Below are 27,577 nucleotides of genomic sequence, written 5' to 3'. Positions count from 1 at the left end.
AACAGTTCCCTAGAAGTCTAAAAGTAGTGGCATAAAATAAAAATTAGATTAAATATAACATAAATTGTAAGGAAAATGCTATGTGAACAAGCCATAAAAGCTAGAGGAGTGTGGAATTCTAGAGATTCTTTTGTCAGGGCCAAATGAGCATAGGGCTTTTAAAAGCTCAAAAAGTTCAAATATGTTACAAAAAAAGAAATTGCAAAGCTGTACAACTCTTTTATAAATTACAAGTTAACTTTAGATACAAATTTTGCTGGTTTTTTTTACCCAACTTACAAATATTTGTGTCAAATCTTCAGCAAGTAATGGAACAAAAATTAATTACATGATAACAAGCAAGCGGGCAAGTTATGTACTTACGTATGTATGTATGTATGTTCATATGCATGTATCTTTGCATCTAGTCTGACTTGTTGCCTATATAACCGCGTAATCTGGTGGCTTGACGGCATGCGATATTCATACCTATGTATGTGTCTCAAAAGCAGCGCGAGAATATTCGCTTATGCACTGATACTAGTATCGACAAGACGCATAATTGGGAAAACCTGTTGACGCGGTAACGTTTCGGCCGCCGCACCTGTGCACGGCGCACAGTGGTCTGAGAGCGGCTAAAACACCCATTTTCGAGGTGCTCATTAAATGGAAATTTACTATATTTTTGGTGAGAGGGATAATTAGCTAATATGTTTCAAGACTACAAGTTTCGAAAATACTGTTTTAAATTCATTTTATTTATTACCACCGGAAGAGTCATGTAATTAACAGCCCATTCTCACGGCAATAATTTCGCAATTTGTTAGAAATCAGGAGATAAGTTGTATGTGTTTCATCGAGTTCTACCGAATTGTTCTGGATAGGTTATGTTGAACTAATGCCGAATTTCCACTAGGCATTGAAATGACAAAAAATTGAGGCATTTAAAAAATGCCACCTGGAAATGAATTTTATGACTACTTTTTTAAAGTAATGACAAAAATATTTTTTAATGCTCAAGTGTTTCATTAAAATTTCTACCATTTAATGCCTAGTGGAAAGCCAGCATAAGTTTCAAGAATCCATTTTTTTAACTTTGTGCTGAAATCGGGGGAAAATGCAAAAAATACCAAGAAATTTTCATTGAAAATTTCAATTTTTCAATTCTATTTCTTAGTTTCAAGTCGCTCAAAATTACCGTAGATTTTTGAGAGTTTTTTCCGAGGGTGTTTGCGCATTTTCGTCCATATATCGCATGAATACTCGAAAATCAGCGGTAATTTTAGCGACTTGAAACTTGCACTACAATTTAATGGGCTAGGAAACTGCATACCCAAAATACTAAGAAACCGATTTGAAAGTTTTAAAATGTATTATTTTTATTTTAAGGTCTTGCAAGTACCTTACAGAAAAGTCAATCGATTATGCCATTAATTACATTGAAAACATCAGAAAGGGAGAGGACTGGACTGACCTTTTACAGATTAGGGAGTTAAGCTCGGAAATGGGGGTAATCTACTTATGCGTATGTAAACCTAGTATTAGACACCATAAATGAAGATTATTTAAATCACGTTAAGGTTTTCTTACATCAGCTGCTGCATCCTGAATAATTGCAAAAACCTTCAAATCATCGGCATAAAGCAGATAATTCGAAAATGTCGTTTATAGAAATAACGAATAAGAGAGAGCCTAAAATGCTCACCGGGGGTACCCTGAAGAGGCAGCAAAAATTTTGATGAAATCTTGCATTTTGCCGAGTTCTATGAAATTAAAAAAATATATTCTTGCGGGTTTTGGTATTGAATGAACCATATTTGTATAAAAAAGAAATAAGAAAAATTTGGTATATTTGTATTTTATAAGTAAATAAAATCGTCAACACGTCAATGTATGTATATTTTTGACGCTGACTGTATGCCTGATATTGTCCGGTTTTATTATTAGAAATTGAGTTTTATATGGCTTCTGAATGGCTGGTGGCATCTTTCAGATTTACATCTTACTGACTAAAACTAAGCTACAAACCGAATTTCCTTACAATCGGGTAACATTTACCATTTCTGTCCCCTTAGCTTAGTGGACAGGGCAATTTCGGCGATTTTTCAGATTTCTTCATTCCTAAGCAAATGTACTTCAGATAACAAACAAATTACAGTTAATTCTGCGCACAACTACAAGTTTTTGCCCTATTTTATAAGGGGCACTCCACTGTGCGGCCTAGTGAAATGCATCGAATACAAAAATATAAAAAAGCTAAAAGAGGTGAAGCAAAAAAAGATGTACATACATACGTACATATGTACAAAAATTACAACCGAGTTAAAGGTGTGTGCAGCGTCGACTGTGTCTTCAGTTCTGTTTGCACATATTTTACTAAAATTACTGCAAAAATAAAGAGTTGTTTATTTTTATTTTTTTGTATATTACAGAGATGAAAACTCATTGCGGTGAAGCTGGCAAGCATGGTTGAGCTGTGTAACCCCATTAAAACTCACCTTCGTTGTAGACAGTTTAGCTGCGACCAAGGCCCTTGTGCCGGTAAAGACAAACTCGGTATGCATTCAAGAATGCCGAAGATCCCAACAATCTCTTCGACAGTAGTAAGTCAATCCCTGCTGACGTTCCGGGAAATCAGATATACAACGAGTGTCCGAGAAAGGGATCTGAGATGGAATTAAGGGTAGTAGTAAAGCAACATTGAAGTTTATTATAGTGGAATATCAATAGCAGTAAAGCCTATTCGGTTATTAGATTCGTTCTTCTATCGTTCTGCTATCGACTTCTCAAACAAGTGCTCTGGGGTTGATTTTTTTATGTATCCAAAATGTTTTTCAAGTTATTTTTTGACTTTGGACCATATTTTCCAAGCTTATTTTTGCACTTTCCCCCATATAAATACGAATTTCTTATCAAATAAAATGCGCAAGACTATTCGCAATAAAATTAAAAAGTGGAATCCAAGAAATGTTCTATAGATTCATATTTAAAAAATTTTAATTTTGATGAAAATTTGTTGAATTTTCATTAATTTTGTATGAAGTTGAAAGCTTTGATCTATATGGTTTGGGACACTATTTTTATAGAAAAATAATTAAAACATGGTACTTAAAATAAAATTTTGAATATTGAAAAAAAAAACAGAGAACACTTGTTTGCCTCGCTTTGATTGCGATAGACCGGCCTCACCGGGTTGTACCCGATTTTTTTTTTTTCGTTTGGGATTCATGTAATATTTACATTAACTTTTCATCTGCAGTACCTATTCAATATTAAAAACGTTTGCTTTTTTAGCTTTCAAGCAACGTTTCACAAATGATTTTACTATTCTCGCGAACGTTGACTGGTACATAACCTTGCGCTTTGAATAAAAATGCTTCTTCACCTTTTAACCCAACAATAAGTGTTAAAACTAGGTTACCCTACTCTAAAACTCATGAGCTCCAAGTTAGCATAGCATTTGAAGAGTACACGTACTGCCACCTTTAGCAAATGCTTTTAAACTAATTTTATAGACAAATAATTTTTAACTGAAAAGTAAGAAAAGGTCCCTACGGTTGGTTTGGTCATTGTTGTCATACATATGTCATAATGTAAACACTTTTTTATTCAGTTTCTTTTTGAGGGTTTGTTTATTTTTTGATATTTAATCTAATCACTTTTTATAAATTTCACGACCTTTGAAGGTTGACTTCCCCCTTTATTTGCTCGCAATAAATGTTTCAGTATGTGATTCATTTGTTTTCACAACATTTTTTGTGAATTTTCTTGCCAATGGTAATTGCTTTTGTTTGCCTTATCACAAAATACAATACATAATAAAATTTGTTTTGACATTAAGTGAAGTTGAACAGACGATAAATAAATAATTTGATTAAAGAAACGTAGGAAAAACTTAGTAAGTAACGGGTGATTTTTTAAGAGCTTGATACCTTTTTTTTTTAAAAAAAACGCATAAAATTTGCAAAATCTCATCGGTTCTTTATTTGAAACGTTAGATTGGTCCATGACATTTACTTTTTGAAGATAATTTCATTTAAATGTTGACCGCGGCTGCGTCTTAGGTGGTCCATTCGGAAAGTCCAATTTTGGGCAACTTTTTCGAGCATTTCGGCCGGAATAGCCCGAATTTCTTCGGAAATGTTGTCTTCCAAAGCTGGAATAGTTGCTGGCTTATTTCTGTAGACTTTAGACTTGACGTAGCCCCACAAAAAATAGTCTAAAGGCGTCAAATCGCATGATCTTGGTGGCCAACTTACCGGTCCATTTCTTGAGATGAATTGTTCTCCGAAGTTTTCCCTCAAAATGGCCATAGAATCGCGAGCTGTGTGGCATGTAGCGCCATCTTGTTGAAACCACATGTCAACCAAGTTCAGTTCTTCCATTTTTGGCAACAAAAAGTTTGTTAGCATCGAACGATAGCGATCGCCATTCACCGTAACGTTGCGTCCAACAGCATCTTTGAAAAAATACGGTCCAATGATTCCACCAGCGTACAAACCACACCAAACAGTGCATTTTTCGGGATGCATGGGCAGTTCTTGAACGGCTTCTGGTTGCTCTTCACTCCAAATGCGGCAATTTTGCTTATTTACGAAGCCATTCAACCAGAAATGAGCCTCATCGCTGAACAAAATTTGTCGATAAAAAAGCGGATTTTCTGCCAACTTTTCTAGGTAATAAAATTCAATGATTTGCAAGCGTTGCTCGTTAGTAAGTCTATTCATGATGAAATGTCAAAGCATACTGAGCATCTTTCTCTTTGACACCATGTCTGAAATCCCACGTGATCTGTCAAATACTAATGCATGAAAATCCTAACCTCAAAAAAATCACCCGTTAGTTGAAGCTGAAGTTTTGCAAAAAGTATAAAGTAATTTTAACCCCATTACTTTGCATAACGGCGCGCGTTACGAATTTATTGGTATTTTTCTTTTTTGTTAGCATTTGCATTAGCTTTTATTAATTTAATTTTTCCCCTTTCACGGTTGTTCCAAGAAAAACATTTTGTGGAAGCACCTAAGGATTTGTTTAAATTCAATTGTTCTGCACACTAACATACTATTTGTAGGTGGGTTAATTTTTTATTCAATATTTTATTAACGCATAAATATTATTACGCCGCACAGTGGGATTTCGGCGGCAAAAAATCAGTTTTTTGAACATTCAATTTTTATATTTTTATGGTTTACCTTATAAAGCCATATTTGTATAAGAAAAAAATCCTTTGTAACTTTTTACGAAATTGACACTATACAAAATAAAAGTAACATAAGTCAGTAGAATTTTATTCAACTAAAACTTATACAGATTTTTGTCCAGCTGAGCAATGTGTTTTTCTAAGAACTTTTGTTTTGATTGCTATTGTTGTAGGCTCATACAAAAATATAGCATTTACCTATCAAAATGGAGTAAAAATCATTTCAATCGACCAACTATTTTCAAAAGTATAATAGTGGATTTCCACGAAGCCTTAACCATAGTTTATGCCTATTGGAAAAATTAGATTACAAGTCGAAGGGAGTAATTCCACATATTACGTAGAAGCAAACGAAAGCAAAAAAGCAAAAATTAAAAAATAAACCTTGCCGATCAGCCCATGTTAAAATTCTTGGAACTTACCTGAGCTCTTAAGTGCAGTTAAGCTTTTGATGGAAATAGGCTATAAGCAAAAAAAAAGTTATACTTTATAAATGCCGAATTTGACACTTTTTATGGACAACAACTTTGTTCCCTCGGTCCTTCTCTGACTTCTAGCTACAGAAAAATAAAAAGATAGGAATCTTGAATTTTGATAAAAAAAAGAAGTTGCTCATATTTGCAACTTTTAACGTACTAATGATGGCATTTATGGCATTTTTAAGACTTTTTTGATGCATTTTTGCGGTTCGGTTTGTATCGGAGGTATGGTTTTCTCGTTTTATTCTTGATTTATGTTCACAAGTGTTGCATACGAAAAATTGAGGTTCCACGCAACCTAATTTTTTCCAAAAAATTAATGGGAGTGGTCCACTGTGCGTCGTAGTATACCGAGCATTTAATAATTGTCCTGCACGCTTATCGCACCTTCAATAGCAGCGTCATTTTGCTGATTATCATTGTTGTTGACTGTTGGCGGGTGGATAAACAGACTGCCAAGCAGGGCTGCCAACTATCTTCAGCTATGAGGTGCCATATTGAGGACAAAAAAGTGCCAAAATGTGCCAAATAGAAAAATAAAAGTACCAAAAAGGTGCCATCCTTTTCAATCCTTCCCATTAAGCAATAAAATAAGAACCACATTTCTAAAACAAAAGTGCAATGCGGAAATAAGATAAACCAGTTGAATAATCTAATAATCAAAAATGTATTGCAATAGTACTATTTTTGAAAAGTTCCATTTTGGCACTTTGTGCCAAATTGAAAAATTAAGTGCCATTTGAAGTAAAATAGGGCCAAAAATGGAACGGTTTGAGCGAAGTTGGCAGCCCTGCTGGCAAGGTGTTGGTTACTGCAATTGATAAGATATGACGCGCAGCTGCGCTCGTACACCAACAATAATTCAGTATGAGCTGGAAAGTGATTTTATAAGGAACTTAAAGCAAAACAAGTGAAAATTATAAAGAAAATATGTTCATAATTTTTGAAATAGAAATGAAATAGGAAAACAAACGCGAATATTAAAGAAATGTGAAATATTTAAAAGTTAAACTTTTTTGCAAAAAATAATTAGTTAAAAAATCCAAAATAAACTATATAAATTTTAAAAGAAGTGAATTTTATATGAAAACCAAAAAAATCCAAATAAATTTGGTACGCGTATTAAATTTTATTTTCCCTATATTTAGTGCGCAATAACTCCAAACAATGATTTCAATTACAAGTAAACGAAAAACAACCAAAATACACGCGCGTCATAAGCAACTAAAAATGTGACCATGTGAGTGTGTGTGCGCTTGTAAAAAAATAACAAACTAACTAAAGTATTACCAAAGATTTAAAAAACCAAATCCGCAGTATAAATAAAAGCAACTTAGATTTATAAGAAGTTTTAAATACAAGTGCGCGTGCAATACAAAGCCGCCGCTACGAAAAAAAAAAATAATAACATCAGCAACAATGTTCGACGTACCACCGAAATGTCCCGCTTTGGCCAACAAACTGACTGGCATTTTCGGTTGGCGTCACACATACAAAGTTGCAGCCAAGCACGAAGGCATACAGCATACATTCCTGCAAAAATCCTATTCGTTAACATTGCCGAAAAGACCGCCATCACCATACAATGGGCAAAAGGTAATTTTTATGCTGTGGAAAAAAAACAATAAATAAAAATTTGTGATTAAAGCAAGCAATAAAAATCTAGAATACAAAACATAACAAAGAAATGTAAAGCAAATAATAGGAAAAATTTGTTGAGTTTAAAGTGAATGTGATAAACGTCAATAAAAGTTGGTTGTAAAAATACATATGGCACACGATCTTCAAGAGTGACACAACACAAAATTACAGGTTCGCTAGAAAACGCTGTAAATAAAGGCACTGTGTACAGTTTTACTACATAATTTCCAAATTTCCAAATTTTGAGTTGAGTCACTTTTGAAGATCGCGTGCGAAATCATCGTCGGAGTTTTGCAAAACCGCCTAAATCACCGTTGTTGCGAAAATGATATTAGGTAACCCTGAACTCCGGGCATCGAGATTTATGCATAAAAATCCTAAAATCGTAATTAAAACAACAGATCTGTAAAATAATCGGTAGAGAAAATACGCCCATCGAGGCAATGCGTTCAAAGAAAACCCGTATTTTTCACTCTCTTTGAGTTGATGAGTGCCGTAAGATAGGCGGTTTTGCAAAAACATCGACGATATATATATATATTTTTTGGTACTCAATTCTTTGTTTACTCACTTACTAATGTTTTTTTTGTCGCTTCTGATTTTCCTGAACATTTTTCTACTTAAAATTTTCGTGATTAGAGATGTTAGGTTGCTCGCTTTGCTATTCCATGTACAGTAGCGGGCGAAAAAAGAGAACACCTTAAAAGTTAGTGATTATATGCTAATATTTATAAAAAAAGCATTATTTAACAGTACAAATTTGTGAGCAGGCTAATTTCACAAACAACATTTTTTTCCGTGTTCTATTAAAAGCCAAAACTATGCGATATGCATAGATAGACTTAATTTAACAACAAATATTTCCAGAAATACATATATACCATTATAAATACTTACATGTTATTAGGTAAAAAACTGCCTGATTCAAAGTCAATACAAATAAGTTTTAATTTGTTTGTCCGCTACTGTATTTGCAAATGTTATTATTATTTTTGTATTGTTTCTTTTTTTTTTAATTATGACCAATAATAGACCTTGCTACCGGCTTACTCTTACCATAAAAGCGTATGTATCTTAAATACCGAAAAAAAATTGTATGTTCCACCTGTAGAATACTATGTCGCATTTCGTGCATTTACTAGTTTAATGGCCAACAAAAACGCCTTATAGGGTTCACCAAAGTTAAATTTTCGCTCCATAAATTTTCAAACCATCACAGGCAATATAGTCAAAAATAGTGTTGGCTAAACATCTTTAATATCATTTTTTATGTGTTTTTAATTAAATCCTCTTAAAAACATCACATCTATCATATGCAGCATGGATACATACATATGTTGGCATGTATGTTATGCCGAAATAGTCATAAAAGAAAAATATTAAAATAAACTATGAAAAATAAGCGATCCACTATGTATGCGGTCATTCACTCAGCCATTCATTTATTTGTTCGGCCATTGATGCGCCTGCGCAGATCAGCGTGTTTCCGGTCATTTGATTTTTTTTTTTAACATAAACATAGATATATGTATGTAATTATAGTTTTGCAGTTTAAAAGAACACAAAGTATATATTTTCGTTTGTTTAATATTAGTTGTTTAATTAATGGCGTGTTTGTTGCGATTCTTTGTTGTTTTTAAACTTTTACTTTGAGTATAAATGTCACACGATTTGTAATCCATGCCTTTTGTAATTTTTCATTTGAAGGCAGCGCTATTATTAACGGATTTCAAATACCATAAATACATACGTTCTTCTTCTATTTTAAATATGTTGACTTAAAAGCAATGGATCGATCCCGGCTTATCGGCATAGACCTGTAACTTGACACAAGCCCACAACAAAAATCCGGCGTAGTCAAATCAAATCGTTCATGTAGAATGTCCATCGTAGCGTCCGTTTTGTTGCACATATCGCCACATAGTCGAATTCCATACCATTCAATTTGGGCCCAAACAAATTTCTTATCATAGTTGTGCAGAGCTGGGTGTACTTTTCGAAAACGTACGAACCAATGAGTGCAGTAACTTGATGGTGACCATATTTATATTCATGAGGAGCTAAGAGTCGCTGCCAACTCAGCTGCGTTAGTTGCAGCATAGATCTCGACCTGGAAATGCTGCAATAGTCCGGGAGCTTTTATGGATGTTCAAGTCCAAGCTCCCAGTCCTTCACAACCGACATGGAGCGCAAAGGGAGGTTATCAACTTTTGTAGACGCCGTGTTAGAGGCAACTTTGGACGAGGACCCGAGCCAAACTTGAGAAGAACTTGCAGCAATATTAGGCAAGACATTTCATTGCGATTTAAAACTATTTCGGTGGTCCAAAAAGTAGGAAATCGGATGCCTCACTAACTTACACCATGTAATATCGAATCATTGAACGGCACAAAGCGAAGTTACGACAATCTTGAGCGCCAGAAGACCAATGTCCGGCGAACTCGGACCATCGACGCCAAAGCCAAATATCCAATCCTGGCCGACAGGAAAAATTCCCGAAAATTTTACCAGAGAGTTAGGCGATTTACGGAAGTTTTCAAGACCAGGGCGAATTCCTCTAAGAAGAACAATGAGAACCTAGTGACCGATGCACACAGGTCGGATACACTAAACTAGCGGGGCAAAAAGTAAAAAAACAAGATATGCGAATAGCGTCAAAATGTCATGGCTTACTTCTTGATACAATAGATAATTCTAACTAACTTTTTGTGTTTTTGATCTCTTTTACTAGCAATATCAAGCTTATAAGTTGGCTAATCGATGCAAGTCAGTTAGCTGTAGCAGAGAAACTTTTTTTTTGTGCGATTTCGATAAGCTATTAAAAGTCTAACGAAGCGTCTATTGCAAAAAAAAATATTTCTCTGATTGGAAGTTATTACCGGTTATTATAAAATTATTTCATAATTTCTAAAATTTAATAAATGAACAGTGCAAAGCTCTGTAAGTTCAAAGTGAATAGTTGGACTTGAAATTATTTTATTTCAATATTTGAATAGAAAAAACTAAATAGTTTCGCTGAGTTCCGACTCGAAATTCATAAAATATATTTCTGTGAAGTGTTGCTTTCAGAATATTTTCTCCAATATCGCGGCAACAACCCCAAGATGCTGCGAGTAACAAGTTCCGAGCGAATCAAAATTTTTTTTTTTTTTTAAATTTGTCTGCTATATTGGAACCCCATTTTGAATTTTAAAAATTCTAGGTCAGTTTCAAAAACCTCCGAGTAACAAGTTTCGAGCGAATTCAATCAATTTTGAAAAATTTCCACAAAAAAGGCAACCCCGCCATTTGCGCCAACTACCGCGGGACCAGCCTTCTAGGCATAGGTTACAACACCGAACTGATTGCGCCTTATCAGTGTGGCTTTAGACCTGGAAAATCCACCATAGACCAGGTATTCACAATACGCCAAATCTTGGAAAAGGCCCGCGAGAAAAGAATCGACAAACACCATCTATTTGTCGACTTTAAAGCCGCTTTCGACAGCACTATAAGGAGTTGCCTATACGCCACTATGTAGGAATTTGGCAACCCCGCAAAACTGATACGGCTGTGTAAAATGACGCAATACCACCAGCTCCGTCAGAATTTGGAAAGACTTCTCCGAGGCGTTCGCCACCAAACGGGGTTGCAGACAGGGCGACTCCCTTCTTGTGACTTCTTTAACGTTGGAGACAGGAACAATATTTTATATGAACGTGCAATTGCTGGCATATGGCGATGACATCGACATCATCGCGAATGGGTCTGGATAAAGAAGCAAAGCGAATGGGCCTGGTGGTAAACGAGGACAAGACGAAGTACCTCCTGTCATCAAACAAACAGTCAGCGCATTCGCGCCTTGGCACCCACGTCACTGTTGACAGTTATAATTTCGATAAAGTAGAATATCGTTACTTAGGGACCAATAATAATGTCTCAAACGAAAATACATTGAAAATAAGCTGAGATAGGGCGTTCTTGAAAAGTTTTCTGAGATAGAGCGTTGTTGAAAAATTTTCTGTGATAGGTCGATATTCTACTTAGCCATCGATATGTACATACGTACACATATTTTTCTTTTTCTAATTTTTCTCTTTTTTTATATTTTATTGATGCAATGTTTGGTATGCAGTGTATTGTTTTCTATTACTTATCTGTTCTCATTTGTATTCCGTAATTTTTTTCTATTTTTTACTATCTTTTGTTTGTCTCTGTACTTGCGTAATATTGCTTTATTCGTCAAAAGTCGCTCATTTGCGCGCTTTGTCTTTAGTTTTTTTTCTTTTTTTTTAACAATGCTTTGCATTTCAACAAGTTCGTTACTATTGAAGTCTTTCGTTGTTACGAGCATAATTCTCGCATCGCCATGAATGCAACATAATTTTGGCCAAACAAGCTGCCAAATTCTTTAGTGCTTTGGCGTTTTGGTTTTTGTGAGCTATGGTTTGTTGTTATTTTTTTTTTATTACTCTTTCATGTTGCATTCGCTACACCCACTAGTGCTGCTGCCGTCAGTTAAAAACCATTTGTTGCCGTCTTTATATGGTTTTTATGAGTCACGAAAAAGTGTCAAACGCGATGCATAAATACTCGTATCTGATAGTGAATGGCAGTTGAGTTGAGCTGAGCAGAATTCATTAAATTTTGTGGAGCCTAAAACAAAGAAAGATTTAATTGAATGGAATTTCATTTAAAATGGAAATTTTGAAGTGGGATGATAAAACTACATACAATACATATAAAACATTTTCATGAATTGCAAAACCGTTTTTAATTAAGCAAACGAAAACAGAAAATAAATATTTGAAGAATGTATATAGTCGTAGCTAGTAAGCGTAGAAATATCTTCAGAATGTGAAGCATTCTATAAAAAACGGAAAGCGGCATATTTATATCCACAAATCTTCTATGTAGATACTTAAAGAATTGCAATTGTAATTCGATGTCATGTCTTTGCCACGCAGAGGCAGTTGCAGTTTCAACAAAAATCATTTACTTAGTAATTCATTCGTTTACAGCGTGTGCCTATTAGACTGTGCCCAGGAATCAAACGGCAGGTTTTTTTCAAATGACTGAAATTTTAAAAATATGATTAATTCCATAAATTATTTAAAAAAAATCAGTGTAGAATAACAATATGGGTACCAAATGAGAGAGAAAATTCTGTAGCATTTAGAAACAATAAAGTTTTTCGGTTTACAAGGACGAATAGGTATTGAAAATGCGCTTTTAATAAATTTAATATTTTTAAGTTAATAAAGTTTGCAGGGCGAAAATCGATGATGAGGTCATGCGTATATTAGTGCTCAAACAATAGTTAAAAAAAAAAATGCCAAATTTTCAAGGATATTTTCCATACCCATTCGTCCTTATGCACCAAAAAATTTATTCTGTTGTAATTCTCCAATTTTTTTTCTTTTGTGATACCCATATTGTTATCGTACATTGCACTGAATTTTTAAAATAATTTTTTGAAATAGCTAATATATTTTTTAAATTTCAAAGTCCTTTTAAAAAAATTCTGAGGTCATAGAGAAATACTAAGTATGCAGTTTTACTATAATTTAACCATAGTTTCGCGAATATATTCATTTCTTTGTTTGTAAAATTTACTCTCGCACGCTGTTATTTAATCTCTCTTAAATTTAGACTATTGGTATTAAAAGTCGCCCATTAAACGCTGGCATCTCAGAAAGCGGTGGATCGTATAAACCCAAGAATCTCTCAATCGTGGTATAAACCCAACCCTACGCAGTATTTTTCTTCGGTAGAGTGTAAGCTCCCACTACAGGGTGGTTAAAAGCTGCGATTTCGGTTTAAGTGAACTTAATGTGACCACAGTTTCTAGAGCATATGTTTTCCTGGTGCTAAACATGAATGCAATACCGCAAAAATTACGTAACAGCTAGGTTCCTGAAGAAGCAGGTGCGTGTCTAGTTACCTTCGAGAAGATAATTCTTCCCTCTTGGGGTAGCGTCATTGAGCAGGTCCTTCGGGTAGGCATTATTTAAAAGCTTCCTCTATAAGAAGAAAGTGTATATTTTGCAAACGGAATAGAAACCTGGTTCCATATTCTTGAGATATTTAACAATTTTAAATTTTGTAAATGTTCTGTTATTTATATTTTTCTTGATAAAGCTTAGTATCCAGCTCTGAGTAAAAGCAAAAACTCCATATAAAAAACTATGAAAAAATGGCGAAGAAATTTTCTTGTGTCAAATTTCCTTAAGGCAGTACGAAGCTCTTAAGAAATTTGCTACGCTTTCTACTACCGTTTCGTAAAGTTTTTTTGTGAACAAAGATCACAAGGCAACCCATGTTTACAACAGAAATGTATGTCCATTCCATTATTTCGTGAGGAAAGGGTGAGATAGTAGGCTGTGAAATATCTGATTTAAAAATTCCTTGGACACTGCTATTCTCACATATGAAATAAATAACTTTCAACTTTTTCTTGAGCTTCTTCTTTATAGCTGGATACTAAGCTATAATTATCAAGGTTTAAATGCTGCCGACAAGCATTCATCGTTCTAGTTCTGAACTTTTTCTTCCATGTGGTTGTTGTTGCGTTTCTCTCACAAATATATAAATATAAAAGTTCTGAACTAAAACGATGAATCCGCCTTTACAAAATGAATTTTCATATGATATTCTTAAATTTCACTAGGCATTGAACTGAAAAAAATTGGTGCTATATAAAAAATGCCATAGAAAATAAACTTATGCTGGATTTCCACTAGGCGTTAAATGACACAAATTACAATAAAAAAGTTGGCCATAAAAAAAACCTGTGCCGTTACGTAACAAAAATTGCCATTTAAAACGTGTCCACATGGAACTTTTTAATTGACAAACTTTTCGTCATTTTAATGCCTAATGGAAATTCGGCATTAGTAACAAGATTTTCTATCAGTTACTTCTTGCTTGTGCTGGTATTTGAACAAGCAACATCCGGAATGATAGTCGACATTTCTGTCTCTACCTACTCGACCTAATCGAAAGCTTTTGTACTTTTAAATTCATATACATATGTATGTATTTTAAATGTAACAAGAAAATCGATTCATCTCATGCTGAAATCGTGCATTTTGAAAACACAGAATTGAGCTACCGCTCATGTGCGGAGAGAAAATTTAACACAGGCGACCTTGAAAACACATTGTGCATGCGCAATTTTTGGCTACCAGCACCGAAACAGAAAATTAAGGACAAGTTCTCTTTTAAATCACTAGTACTAGTTAAGTAGAGAGACGAATTTTTCTTTTCCCCCGGACCAAAAATATAAGATTATCCTTCTACTTTTCTCTATAAAAACTTAAAATTTTTGAGTCAGAAAAATTTAGTTTTTATGAAATAGGCAAAGTAATCCTGCACTACCTTGTATCCGCAAACTCATTCTCTTTTCTGTACTCGACAATCGACCTTATGCAACCCGGATAATATTAAAAAAGAGGCACCAAAATGCGGGACAACGTGCTCAGCATTTAAATCGCGTCTCTCCGGATAATGGCTCCTACGAACTTGAAATTCTTTGCCATATTTTTTTTTTTATCCATAGCATTTTTACTGCTTCCTTTTGTAACGTATTCGCAGCGGAAGTCACATTCGGCTGGCTAGCGTTCTGCCCATACAAATTAAGAAAGGGCAATTTCCTTATTCTACTAAATACATATTTGTCTATGCCTTATTATCCGGCCAAGTCACGTGCCATGCACAACAGCTTCAACGCATTCTCATTGATTATTTTTAATTACACTACCTCACCCATTGTAAAATATGTTTTTTATGTCGTTTACGCACACATTTTCTAACCCAAGCTTTATTTCTCCCCTTCCACTTTCATTTGCAGGAGCCTGATTCTTGGGTTGCCGTCCACCATCTACAAACACAGTCGGGTATTCTCGATCCAGACGATTGCGTCGGTGATGTCGCCGACGATCGTGAGCAGATACTTGCCAGCTTCGATGATAGCGGTCCCGATCCGGGCGTACCGCAGGGCGGTGGCGATGGTGCTTCTGGCAGCTCCTCTGTTGGCACAGGCTCTCCAGACATATTCCGCGATCCAACGAACACAGATGCGCCCACAAATAGGCAACGCAGCGATGTTTCTACGCCGCACATTGAAGTCACAAGCACCACTGCCTGTCCCATGACCGGTCTCGGACTGCAAGTGCGTCGCAGCAGCGATCCAAATTTGTTGGCTTCATTGAAAGCAGAAGGCGGCAATAAACGCTGGTCAGCAGCAGCGCCACATTGCGGCGGAGATTCGCCCGATCGCGTGCTACTCGATAAAAGCGGCTATTTGGCGCCGCAGTGGGAGGAGGAAGATGATGGTCAACATAATGCAACAGCCGCGCCAGCGCAACAGCCGTTCGCGCGCTCGGGGCGCTTGTCTATGCAGTTTCTCGGCGACGGCACTGGGTACAAGTGGATAGAGGCTGCTGAAAAGTTACAACATCCACAACAACAGCCGCACAACCAACAGCAACAACATTCGCAGCAGCAATCGCCACATCAGTATGCGCCGCCACAAGCGCAAATGTACACAACGAAATCTCTGCCGCGTGAGAGCAAGCGGAAAGAGCCGCTTGGTCAGGCGTACGAATCGATACGTGAGAAAGACGGCGAAATGTTGCTCATCATCAATGAGTACGGCAGTCCGCTTGGGCTGACGGCCATACCGGATAACGAACATGGCGGCGGTTTGTTGGTACAGCACGTGGAACCTGGTAGTCGCGCTGAGCGCGGACGATTGCGACGCGGTGATCGCATACTCGAAATTAATGGCACTAAGCTGATTGGATTGACTGAGAGTAAGGTGCAGGAATATTTGCGACGATCGCTGGAGGCGTCGGAGCTACGCATACGCGTATTACGCGCGGGTTCCGGCGGCGGAAGCGGCAGTGGTAATCATCACAACGGCAGCAAATCACGTAGACGTGACTCCAAGGTAGCGGAAATGATTGAGGCTGAGGAGAAAATGGCCTCCTCAGTGGAGACTAAGGTGGCGACAGTGTCGCCAACCCGTAAGTCGCACACCGCTCCGGTAGGCACATCACTGCAGGTGGCGAATACACGCAAGCTGGGGCGCAAGATCGAAATAGTGCTGAAGAAGGGTCCGAACGGACTGGGCTTTTCGGTAACAACGCGCGATAACCCAGCTGGTGGACACTGTCCGATTTATATAAAGAATATATTGCCACGGGGGGCAGCCATTGAGGATGGACGCTTGAAGCCAGGCGATCGGTTGCTGGAAGTGGATGGTGTGCCGATGACTGGAAAAACGCAAACGGATGTGGTGTCTATATTGCGTGCGACGCAACCTGGCGCCACAGTTCGTTTGGTGGTTTCGCGGCAGCAAGAGTTGGCCGAGCACAATGAACGAGAAATCGTAAGTGTATATATGACGATTCAGTTAAAGATTTAAAATATGAAAACCTTCCTTGAATTCTGCTTTTAGAACTATGAGGAAAAAGAGCGCGATTTGAATACACCCCCAAAGCCGCCAGCACCAGTGCTACCGTCTTCTTTACAAAAACACCAGCGGCAGGATAAGCTGCCGAATGGCGTCAAAAAATCTAACAGCGCCCGCTCGCTCTTCGAACAGCACCAACAACAGCAACAGTATCAACTAAACGAATCTCAGCATTTCATAGATGCGGGTAGCGAGTCGGCAGCTTCAAGCGTAAGTGATTTTTGTTCAACTCAAATGATATTCTCTTAATCTTTTTATTCTCTCACAATGCAGGATAGCCTCCAGGCGGGCATAGCTTGGCGGTCACGTGAAGTGCTCACGCTACACATACCCGTACACGATACAGAGAAGGCCGGCCTGGGCGTTAGCGTCAAAGGCAAGACGAATTCGAATTCCAGCAGCGGCAGTGGCTCCTCCATGAAGCACGACGGCGATTTGGGTATTTTCGTCAAGAATGTCATACACGGTGGTGCCGCCTCTCGTGATGGCCGCCTGCGCATGAATGACCAGTTGTTGAGTGTTAACGGCGTGTCACTATTGGGTCAAAACAATGCCGAGGCTATGGAGACGTTGCGTCGTGCCATGGTCAATAATCCGGGCAAGCATCCTGGAATGATTACTCTCTCGGTTGCGCGCAAGATCGCACGCTCTGCCAGCTCGGGTGACATACTCGAGCAGACGAATAGCAGCTCGAATACCAGCGATAATTCTGGCACCACCGTAATCTACTTGAGTCCGGAGAAGAAGGAAGCGCGCAGTGGTGGCAGTGGTTCAAATGAAATGAACAGGTTTGTGTGTGTGTTTGTATGCTTTCGTGATAGCTTTATTTCTCCTTGAATTCATTTCACTTTGCACAGATGGAGCAATCCCGTATTAGATCGTCTAACCGGTGGAGCTTGCTCGTCGAATTCATCTCAACAAGCGCGTCGCCCGTCACGAGACCACTTGAGCATCGGTGTTAATGGTGGTGGGGGAGCTGGTGGGCCCGGTAGCGCTGGCGTACATGGTCTGCGCAACGAAAGCTACTACATGGCAACAAATGAAACTTGGTCGCCAGCCTTACATCAGCAACAGATGATGAATGGCCATGTCAACAACAACAATTCAGTTTTAATCGAAGACGATCCAGAGCCCATATCACCGTGAGTTTTTGTAAACAAGGATCAGAGTCCTTTAAAAAAAAAAACTTAAAATGAACGCAAACGCTGCACAAGCTTTTTAAACTCAAAAAGATCTGTACAATCTTTTGAGTATAATTTAAATTTTGTATTTATTTATTTTTCCTTCCATAGCACTCTTCCACACCGTCCTAATGATTCCGTGTGTACGCAGAGCGGCAGTGTTGGTGTCCAGAATACTTCTACAGCACCAACCGCCGCGCCCGCGAGTTTCGATGCTACGTATTCCTCACAACTGAGTCTCGAAACGAACAACTCAAGTGTGGAACATTTCTCACGCGATGCGCTCGGTCGCCGCTCGATTTCGGAGAAACACCACGCCGCATTGGATGCACGCGAAACAGGCACTTACCAGCGTAACAAGAAGTTGCGTGAAGAACGCGAACGTGAACGGCGCATACAGCTAACAAAGTCTGCTATCTATGGCGGCTCCATGGAGTCGCTGACAGCGCGTATCGCAAACGCCAATGCGCAAATTCCCGGCTATAAACACACGAAAACCGCCTCTGGTGTTGAGGCGCAGCAGCTGCAGGCGGAAGCGCGTGATCAAGTGGGCGATTTGGGACCCTCATTGGGTTTGAAGAAATCCTCATCTTTGGAGTCGCTGCAAACTATGGTGCAGGAGATACAAATGTCGGATGAGCCACGCGGGCCGACAGCTTTACGTGCGCCGCGTGGACGTGGACGTGAGGATAGTCTACGCGCCGCTGTGGTGGCAGATCCGGAGGCTGGCAGTGAGTTACAAGTGTATGAAAATGTGCTTTCAAATATTAATTTTCTTTCTACGCTTCCAACTACAGAGCCACGCAAGCATTGGTTGCTCGAGGAGGGCACCGATCAAGATGGCGGCTTTGCGCATCGAAACGGTCCCTTTCAGAGTTCGATGAACGATGGCAAGCATAAGTCGCGCGCCAAGAAGCCGAGTATATTGCGGGGTATCGGACATATGTTTCGTTTCGGCAAGAATCGTAAAGATGGCGTTGTACCGGTAGAGTCGCAGCCGTCTTCGGTGGCTGAACGTCCACCGGCCAGTTTGCCCAACAATCAGTTGCCCGCAGCAGCATTGGCTGCACTCGATCGAAATACGAAAATGCTACCGCCAGCATATCAACCGCCACCGCCTTTGCCGCCAGCAAATAGCGCTGGGCCGGGTGGCAGTGGCCCAAACGGTGGCGGTGGCGGTGGCGGAGTGGGTAATATGTCGCCGAGCGCGTTGAATGGCATACATCATAATGATATTTTCAATCATCGCTATCAGCACTATGCCAACTACGACGAGCTGCATCAGCAACAGATTAGGTGAGCGCGCGTTTGCTTCGCTACAAATTGTATAAATTGATTATTTCTCTGTAATCGCTAATACTTCTCACATATTCTCATGCGTTTCTATATATACACATACATATATACATACATACATACATTACTTGCTATGAAGTAAGCAATACGCTTCATGCAAGTTGAAAGTGTTAATATATTTTTTTAGAAGAAAATGTGACCACTGCGCGAAAATTTGCATTTATACAAATACTCGTTGACATTTTCACTATCTTTAATGACTCTTTACATTTGCTCTTTCTCTTCCGATCACCCAACACCACCACCACCACCACCACCACCATCATATCACTTTCATTTTCCGTTTATTTTTTCCAATAATAAAAAAAAATAAACCTAAATAAATGACGAAACAAATACAATGCCTATATCAATGAAAACAATGAAAAATGCACTACTTTGCAAAAATAAAAACAAAATATTGCACAAAAAACAGCGAAAGCGAAAACAACGTGACTAAACAAAATCAAAATAGTACAGATGTTTTATCGGAGTCGACATTAGAATGCATGCGGCAACAAGTTATCAGGCAGCGCATTAAAGTCGAAGCGGAAAGGTAACTACTAACTACAACACACCACATACACAGCTTACTACTTACTATTTGTGTAGATGAAGCACTACTTCTTTCTACACGTCACCTAAATAATTAACTTAATACCTTTTTTGGTTCTCGCTTTTTGGTTCCTATTCCAGCTTTGCCCCTAGATATGTGCGTTTGAAATCGGAAGATTGGATTTGCTTTGAATTGAAGTAATGCAATTTTTTAACTATGCGCTTAGTAGTGGAAATGGAAAATTATATTTAGTTACATAGTTAATTGCGTACATACATATGTACTTTGTATTTGAATTTGTAATGGTAGTTTTATTTTGATGCCTGCCATACTCTTGTAAACGAATTTTTAAATTTTTATTTGGAATGCTTTAACTTGAAAAAAGTCTAGAAAGAAAATCTTTAACTAAAATGCCCAAATGCATATTAGAGATGAAATGAGATTTATTGAAATCTGAAAATGTAAAAAGAAGACAAAGGCCTTAATAAGGGGATTCCCTTAAACTCGTAAAGTCAAAACTCGTAATATTACGAGGCTGTTACGGCGGTGTTCCCGTGAATAACGCAAATGTTTGAATAGATGGTTATAGAGTCACTGTTTGACTGATTAACCAGGATTTTGAAAATCAACTTTTGTTTTGTAGTACTTTTCATAACAGCCCGTCAGCTCGAAAGAAAGCTAAATTGTAATTAAAAATTACAAAAAGTGGCAGAAAAACCAAGTTAATGTAGTTCGTGGATGAAAACCTTTCATTTTATTTCTTTTTTATTTATATTTGTTTATAATTTTTTATTCGATTTCTTTATCTTAAGACATATTTATTTAGTTTTTTATTTAATTTTTCACTTATTTTCATTATTTTACCATTCGTTTTAGTGTAAAATGTTAGGTCCTCGGCAACACTGAAGTTTACGAGGTCGTTTACGTATCTTTAGCTCGTTGTTTTACAGTCAGCTCTTTTACGAGGCTCGTAAACTTGCGACTTTTTTTCTCGAAAGCGATTTAAATTAAAAATTAAAATAAAATTAAAATTATGCGCAACGGAGCGTTAATTGAGTGGGGTTGTGTCACGCGGAGACTCTCCAGATGGCGGACATACATTTCGTACATCGGGGTCTAGTCTGCTCAGATAGGAGTTGAGTTTGCTGCAGTAGCCAGACCCAAGTTGTCCAGTGTTACGCAGGAGCCCATTTGAGCCTTGCTATGACAGTGATATTCCGGTGACATCATAAGGCATCCCTTGGCTCTCCGAAGTGCTATGTTTTGACAAGTATGTAACTGCATCCACTGCGTCTGGCTAGTCTTCGGCCACCAATAGCCTTGCATGCTGCCAATGGCGCCATTATCGAGCAATCGTCAGCATAACAGATTTGAAATATAGTGGTTAAACAGAAACGGGGAAAGGACACCACCATGTGGGGCCACCTGTTTAATTTTTCTTGGTTTGCTGGTTTGATTGTTTGTCTTCTAGCAGCGTGGAATGGCTGGCGGCGTCAAACGCCTTTGACAGATCCAACGCTAATAGGACTGTTCTCTCACAGGGGCGGTTTCGGTTTAGGCCACGGGTTATCTAAATGTTTACGGGACTACTCCCCCCAGATGCCCGAAATAATGAGGATAGCCATGAACAAATTGAGGCCTTGGCGAGATAATCTACTACCGCAGGACACAATTTTCTCAGGATCGGCAAGTAAATTCTGTCGGCTTAAATGGCTTTGAAGGCTTTAGGGTGCGAACAGAGTGGCCGCTTGTTGCCGAGCCGAGCCGACTGACGCTTATTGCGAGAACTTGTTCATGCGAGAAACAAGTTTGAGTGTGCATAGTGGATGCGAGAATCAGCGCTGATATTTTATCTATTATTTGTGTTTTATGTATGTTTGTATGCATTTGGGTTTGTTGTTCATTCGTGTTTGTGAAATTGAAGTGAAAAGATATGGATTCGTCAGATGATGAGTATTTAGCTTCGGCTACTGTTTTAAAGTATTTTATCAATAAAAAATCATTTGGAAAACATCCAATAAATGATAAACGAAGTGAATTTGGAGAATTTCATCACTTATATAGTGATTTAAAATAAATAAATAAAAAAATAAATAAAAAAGATTTTTTAATAACAATAATTTATTTATTAGGTTTTTCTTATGTATTTTATATTAATCGAAAAATTTTTTTTATAATTTTTATTTTATTTTTATTATGTTTTTTAATTTTTTATATGTATATTTTATTTACTTCTTTTATTACATTTTTTTTTAAATTTTGTTTATGTTTTTTTTTAATTTTTTTTACTATTGTTATAATTTTATTTAATTTTTATTATTTATTTGAATTTTTATTTTTTTGTTTAATTTTTATTTTATTTTTTAATTTTTATTTTATTTTTAAATTTTATTATTTTTTTAATTTTTTGATTGCATGTTTTATTAACTTTTTCTTAAATTTTTGTTTTTAATTTTTTTTTATGTTTTCCAAACAAGTTGAAATCATAACAACATAACATAAACAATGTTTTCGGCGCTGAAATACGCTTTGGAACTGTTTTCTCGCATTCAATCAGCTTTGCGCTCTGACCAGCTCGGCGCCCACTATGACCTGTTCGCGCTTATTTGTACTAATTTGTATAGTACCAGTTTTCTCGCATTGGTTCTCGCAATAAGCGTCAGTCGGCTCGGCTCGGCAACAAGCGGCCACTCTGTTCGCGCCCTTAGCCTTCCCGATGGCTACCTGATCTTCACAGCTGGTCAAAGCAAGAGGCGCACTGGGGGTTGGTAGTTTGTGCAGCCTCATTGCCACTAGACGTTTGGCTTTGCGCTCCGTAGGATGCAGCCTTGAGCTGTCGGCTATAATAGCTCGCTCATCCCTCTGGATCCGTCGAAGCGTGGCCATCTAGTAGGCAGGTATTTTCAACTAGCGAATTTAAATATTTTGTCGTGTAAATATATCTTTAGTAATGTGTAAGTATATCTCCCGTTTTTAAAAAGGTAACAGATGTTCCATATAAAGTCAAGCATTTTATCGGCACAGTGAGTTTAGCTATTAAAAAGTAGAAAAAACATAAGTTCCATGAATACATCGAATTAAATTTAATGCTATTCTAGATTTAATTCCTATTATTATGTAGTAAATTGTACAAGAACTATGTATTTTTATATAATTTAGTTTTATTTCCTATCTAATTCTTAGGTAATTAATATTCGGCTCCTTTTAGTTAGTTCGCTTGTTTGGTTACTTGCATTCTAATGTCAGCAGAAGCAAAAAATATTTTTTTTTCTTATTACTCTCATTAAACATTTTGCATGCCTCCCTTATACTCCCCAAACAAATTTTTCACTACTGCTTTGCATTACTGCTATTTTCATACGTGTTTCCTTCTGGTAAATTGCGAATGTTTGTGCGCAATATCAACATTACTCATACAATTATTTTCTCTTCTGTATTCATTTTTTCTTACATGTCTTTTCACTACGCTCCACATCCTCCTGCTTCTGTTCCCTCCAACGCTTTGCTGTACATTTTGGTGGATGTGTATTTATGAACTGTACAGTCGCCGTCATCAACATTACCATTCTCAACGCAGTGCGCGCTCACAAGACATCAATCCGCAGCATCATCATGCAGCCATATTAAACAACAGAGGCGACGCTGGAAGCATTGAGAAGAGTGGCGGCCTACTGCGACCCTCATCAACCTACTATGAATACGAAACAGTGCAACATAATGTGAGTCCAGCGGCAGCGGCAGCACAGCATCATCAATTACGTAGCGGTAGCCTGAAACAGAATGGGCATCACTCGCCGATTACGGTGAATGGTATGCAACAGCATCAGCAACAGAAACAGCACCAACAATATAACAGCAGCAATAACCAACACCACCACCTCCCACAAAAACAACAACACCAGCAGGCGCAGCAACAATCAGGTCCGCCACCAGCGCAGCCGCATTGGAAGGCAGCCACCTTAAATGGCTTTTCGCCCGCCACGCTCAACAGCAGTGCACGCAGCCGCGGCCCATTTGTCACGCATGTGACTATACGCGATCAGAGTTCGGCGGCGATTGCCGCGCAACCCACATACCAAACTGTACAGAAGCAGCAGCCACAATTCGCAAGTGCTGTCGTTAGCGGTGGCGCGCAGCCGCATGCGTCGAAAGTGTGACTATAGGTGCCGGAGCTACGCCCGAGGCGTGGCGGCGAAGTGCAAACAAGCTGGGAGATGGGGAGCAGCGGTGCGTGCGCTAGACGACGGGAGAGCGATGCAAATGATTGTGGCGATGGTGGCAATAGTGGCAGCAATGATGATGGCGATAATGATTACGATGATGTGGACGCAGATGTAGTGGAGATTTTCTACCTGGCCACGGAGTGTTGAAGCGCACTGCAAATGTTTTTCTAAGTCAACAGCAAAAGAGGAAAATATTACTCTTACATATGTAGCTATTGGCATTGAAGCAAAATCCTTAAATCATGAGACTGTAGCGAAGCGAACAGAAATCGAATTACAATGCAGCTGACATGCAATTACGAAAGAGAGGAATTTTTTATTATAGTTGTGTGTATATATATTATTTGTAGTGTTAAGGGAATTCGAAATGATAACAGTGAAAGAGCTACAGTATCGTAAAGTGAAAGAAGTATGATTCCGCATCATATTTGGCTCGGAATTATACATTTCAAAATTATTTTTTGTTTTAATTTCCGCTTAGAATTTTGCATATTATGCAATTAAACAGTATTTTTTGTTCATTTAAAAAGCGATTACGTTCTCACTGTCACGCGCGTTCTTAAGGGTGAGCGATAAGTTAGAAAGTCTAATTGAGAAAATGAAACGAATAAAAACCACAAAAATAACGAAACGAAAAATAAATTAGGCATACCAATGTCTATTAATTAGTAAGTTTATGGCTAAGAGTTAGGTTGGAAAAAAAGGTTACAATTAAAAACGGCGTTCTGTTAACCATTTATTTATGAATATGTAGTTTTATTACATACATACATACAAATTTATAGTAGTTATTGTAAACAAGCATTAAATTTTGCTTTGAGAAATTATGCTGGAAAAATATGCTGCTTTAATATTGTTTTCTTTTTTTTAATTTTCCTAAGAAAAGATTTAAATAAATAAATGCTCTTTATGGAGTTATATTCTAATGTGGTATAAAAATATATTAAGCTTAAGCAAAAAAGTTAATCATGTTTCTTAATTTAATTTTTTTGTAAAAAAAATTTTGTATTCCAACTATTGGTTATAAAACATTAACTTGTAAAAAAATGCGCCCACATGCATATACATATACAAAAATTAAATACAAAGCTCGTATTTAGCACAAAAAAAATGAAGAGTTTTTTGAATATCCAAAAAAATAGGTTCTTATGTACATACATACATTCCATACAAAAGCGATAAATGCATTTTAGCGCTGAAGAATATAAAAAACTAAAAAATAAATGAAGGTAATTTACTTTGGTTTCCAAAATTAAGTTAAAAAAAAACACGAAAATTAACACTATTCCAAAAACCATAAACAACTGAACGAATTAAATAGTTCACACAGTAAAGCAACTTTCCTAATGATGAAATCTGTGGACATTTGGCAAAACAACTTCACTTGGGTGCCTCTATTTTTTTTGTTTACTGCTAGCACTAAATCGTTGTGTTGCAATACAAACTTGGGAATTTCTTCTTCTTAAAATTCTATATCTTTCACTTAAAGTTATTTGAAAAATATCGACTAAAAGGTCTGAAATTTATAGAAAAAGCTTTTGCTTAGTTTGCATGCACACGGCCCAATATTGTAACTATTTACAATCATAAATGTAGTTTCAGAAGTCCTTTTAATTAATAAAAGCTCTATAAAAATATAGAGTTGTTTATGGAAGTCTATTGTTTTTTTTTTCATCTAAAATCAAACCTTCTAGAATAACATAAGTTGTTTTGTCAAAAGCCCACAGAAGGTCTAATTTTAGATAGAATTTCATTTTAACTCCCTACAATAGTCAGTAAATGATGTAAATGGTCAAAAACCATCAAACTGCTAGAAATATGCACACACTTTTCCTCCTTTGCCAGCAATACTATTCACCACTTTCTATATAAGTTCTTTGTTACTAGAATTTTTGGTTTTTTTTTTCTTTGGAAATTAATTGTTCCATCCATAAACATGTGCTTAATTAAATATATTTATGTTGTTATTTTTCTACACTGTTTACATTTTTCAACCGCTTGGTGCGAGTGTGTTTTTGTTAATTAAAATATGCTTCAGCGTTCTCGAAAGAAAAGAGATATATGTATTCTAATTACTATTGATTCTAATATGTACTTGAACTACTATATACTACCGCTCCTATTACTAATTCTGTACTTAAATACATGTATTTATGAAGCACACGGCAATATACTGATATTGTTATCTACTAACTAACCACATTTTTCCACCTATATCAGTTAATATTTATTAATACTTATATTAGAAAAAGACATGTCTGTATTTCTCAAATTGCCATTTGTATAAAAAAGATGCGAAACTAAAAAAAGACGAACAAGCACTATTGAAAATAGAGCTTTAATATTTTAAAAGGAAATTAAAAAAAAATATTCAGTTAAGAAAAATGGACAAAAGTAATTTAAAAAACTTACGAAAGTTTTGTAATATATTCCGAATATTGTACACGCACCCTTTGGAAAGGAAAAAAATGATGAATCGAAAAAAATTTGAACAATTAAATTAAACGGAGCTATCACTGAATCCATCATAGTCTGATGTACTTTGAAGACACTGAAATTATATAGGCATACATACATACATACATACATACATACAGACATGTATTATGCATTATGATGCACCTAAATATATTTACGTGTAAATACCTGAAAAAAAATTTTCGATACGTTAAGGTCCCAGTCGTTTGTCGTCTTGTAACCATAATTATCCCAAAATTAGCCCACTTAAGCTCCCCTGAGAGTGTTTAGCGCACTCACACTCGCATAAATTATTTTTCATTTCGTTACCTTAATATAGAAATAGTCGTTAAAATGCAAAAAAGCTGTAATGTACTAAAATTTGTTATTGCCTAAACCGATGTGGGGACTTTAATACGATGGATCATAATTAATGAAAAAGCGAAGTTTGGATTTCTATATTACGGCAACGATTTGCTTATAATTGAACCTTGTGTTTTTAAACATACATATGTATATGTTAAACATACATATGTACATGTACATTTGCAACTTGCGTTTGCACATTTGTAAATAATAAACTTATAATTTTTATGTTTGGTTATCGTATAGCATATGTACTTACATATTTATATGTATATATATTTATGTATTTACAGGCGCATATCATATTTTCTGATTAAGTACTTACATACATATATTTGTAAATATGTATGTTTGTAAATAAGATCATGTCACATGGTGTATGTCCATCCATAACACAACAGTTCATTTTCCATTTATTTTTTGTTTTTGTTTTCATTTGCGCTTCGTTGTTTGTCAAGTATTTTTAGTATTTTGTTTTGGTTCGTGTTTTAATTTCTTTTGTTGTTTTAATTTATATACATACACATGCAAAATAAAGTATGCAGTACATACATAAGACCGTGCCTAGTTTTAACTACTTAATATTTTTTTTTTTTAAATACATAGATACTTAATCGTAACTACCACTACTACTTAGTAATTAATATTGCTCAGTATATACTTTTTAGTTGTAATTCGAATTCAAAAATCCACTAAATATAAG

The 27,577-nt window shown here is 36.8% G+C and overlaps 1 protein-coding gene across 3 annotated transcripts in view; it reads left to right on the top strand.

Moving 5' to 3' along the window:
• LOC118733766 (partitioning defective 3 homolog B) overlaps positions 1-26,520 on the top strand; it is a 317,593-nt gene extending 291,073 nt beyond the window's left edge. The window contains exons 2-10 of one of the 3 annotated variants that reach the window (XM_036463306.1): positions 6,807-7,254; positions 15,131-16,672; positions 16,742-16,966; positions 17,030-17,544; positions 17,614-17,898; positions 18,049-18,668; positions 18,735-19,233; positions 19,709-19,828; positions 23,373-23,985. In XM_036463306.1, the coding sequence (XP_036319199.1) occupies positions 7,078-7,254; positions 15,131-16,672; positions 16,742-16,966; positions 17,030-17,544; positions 17,614-17,898; positions 18,049-18,668; positions 18,735-19,233; positions 19,709-19,828; positions 23,373-23,985 (4,596 nt within the window). In that variant the 5' untranslated portion in view covers positions 6,807-7,077. Of the gene's footprint in view, positions 1-6,806; positions 7,255-15,130; positions 16,673-16,741; positions 16,967-17,029; positions 17,545-17,613; positions 17,899-18,048; positions 18,669-18,734; positions 19,234-19,708; positions 19,829-23,372 lie in introns of those variants that run through there. The other 2 variants (XM_036463305.1, XM_036463307.1) reach the window with 2 other exon arrangements.
• Positions 26,521-27,577: the final 1,057 nt, after the last annotated feature.

The sequence above is a fragment of the Rhagoletis pomonella genome, unplaced genomic scaffold (genome assembly GCF_013731165.1).
Source record: "Rhagoletis pomonella isolate Grant_MI unplaced genomic scaffold, Rhpom_1.0 Rhpom_scaffold_00002, whole genome shotgun sequence".
NCBI lineage: Eukaryota > Metazoa > Arthropoda > Insecta > Diptera > Tephritidae > Rhagoletis > Rhagoletis pomonella.
The sequence above is the reverse complement of the archived record's forward strand: the minus strand, read 5'-3'. Positions and strand labels throughout refer to the sequence as shown.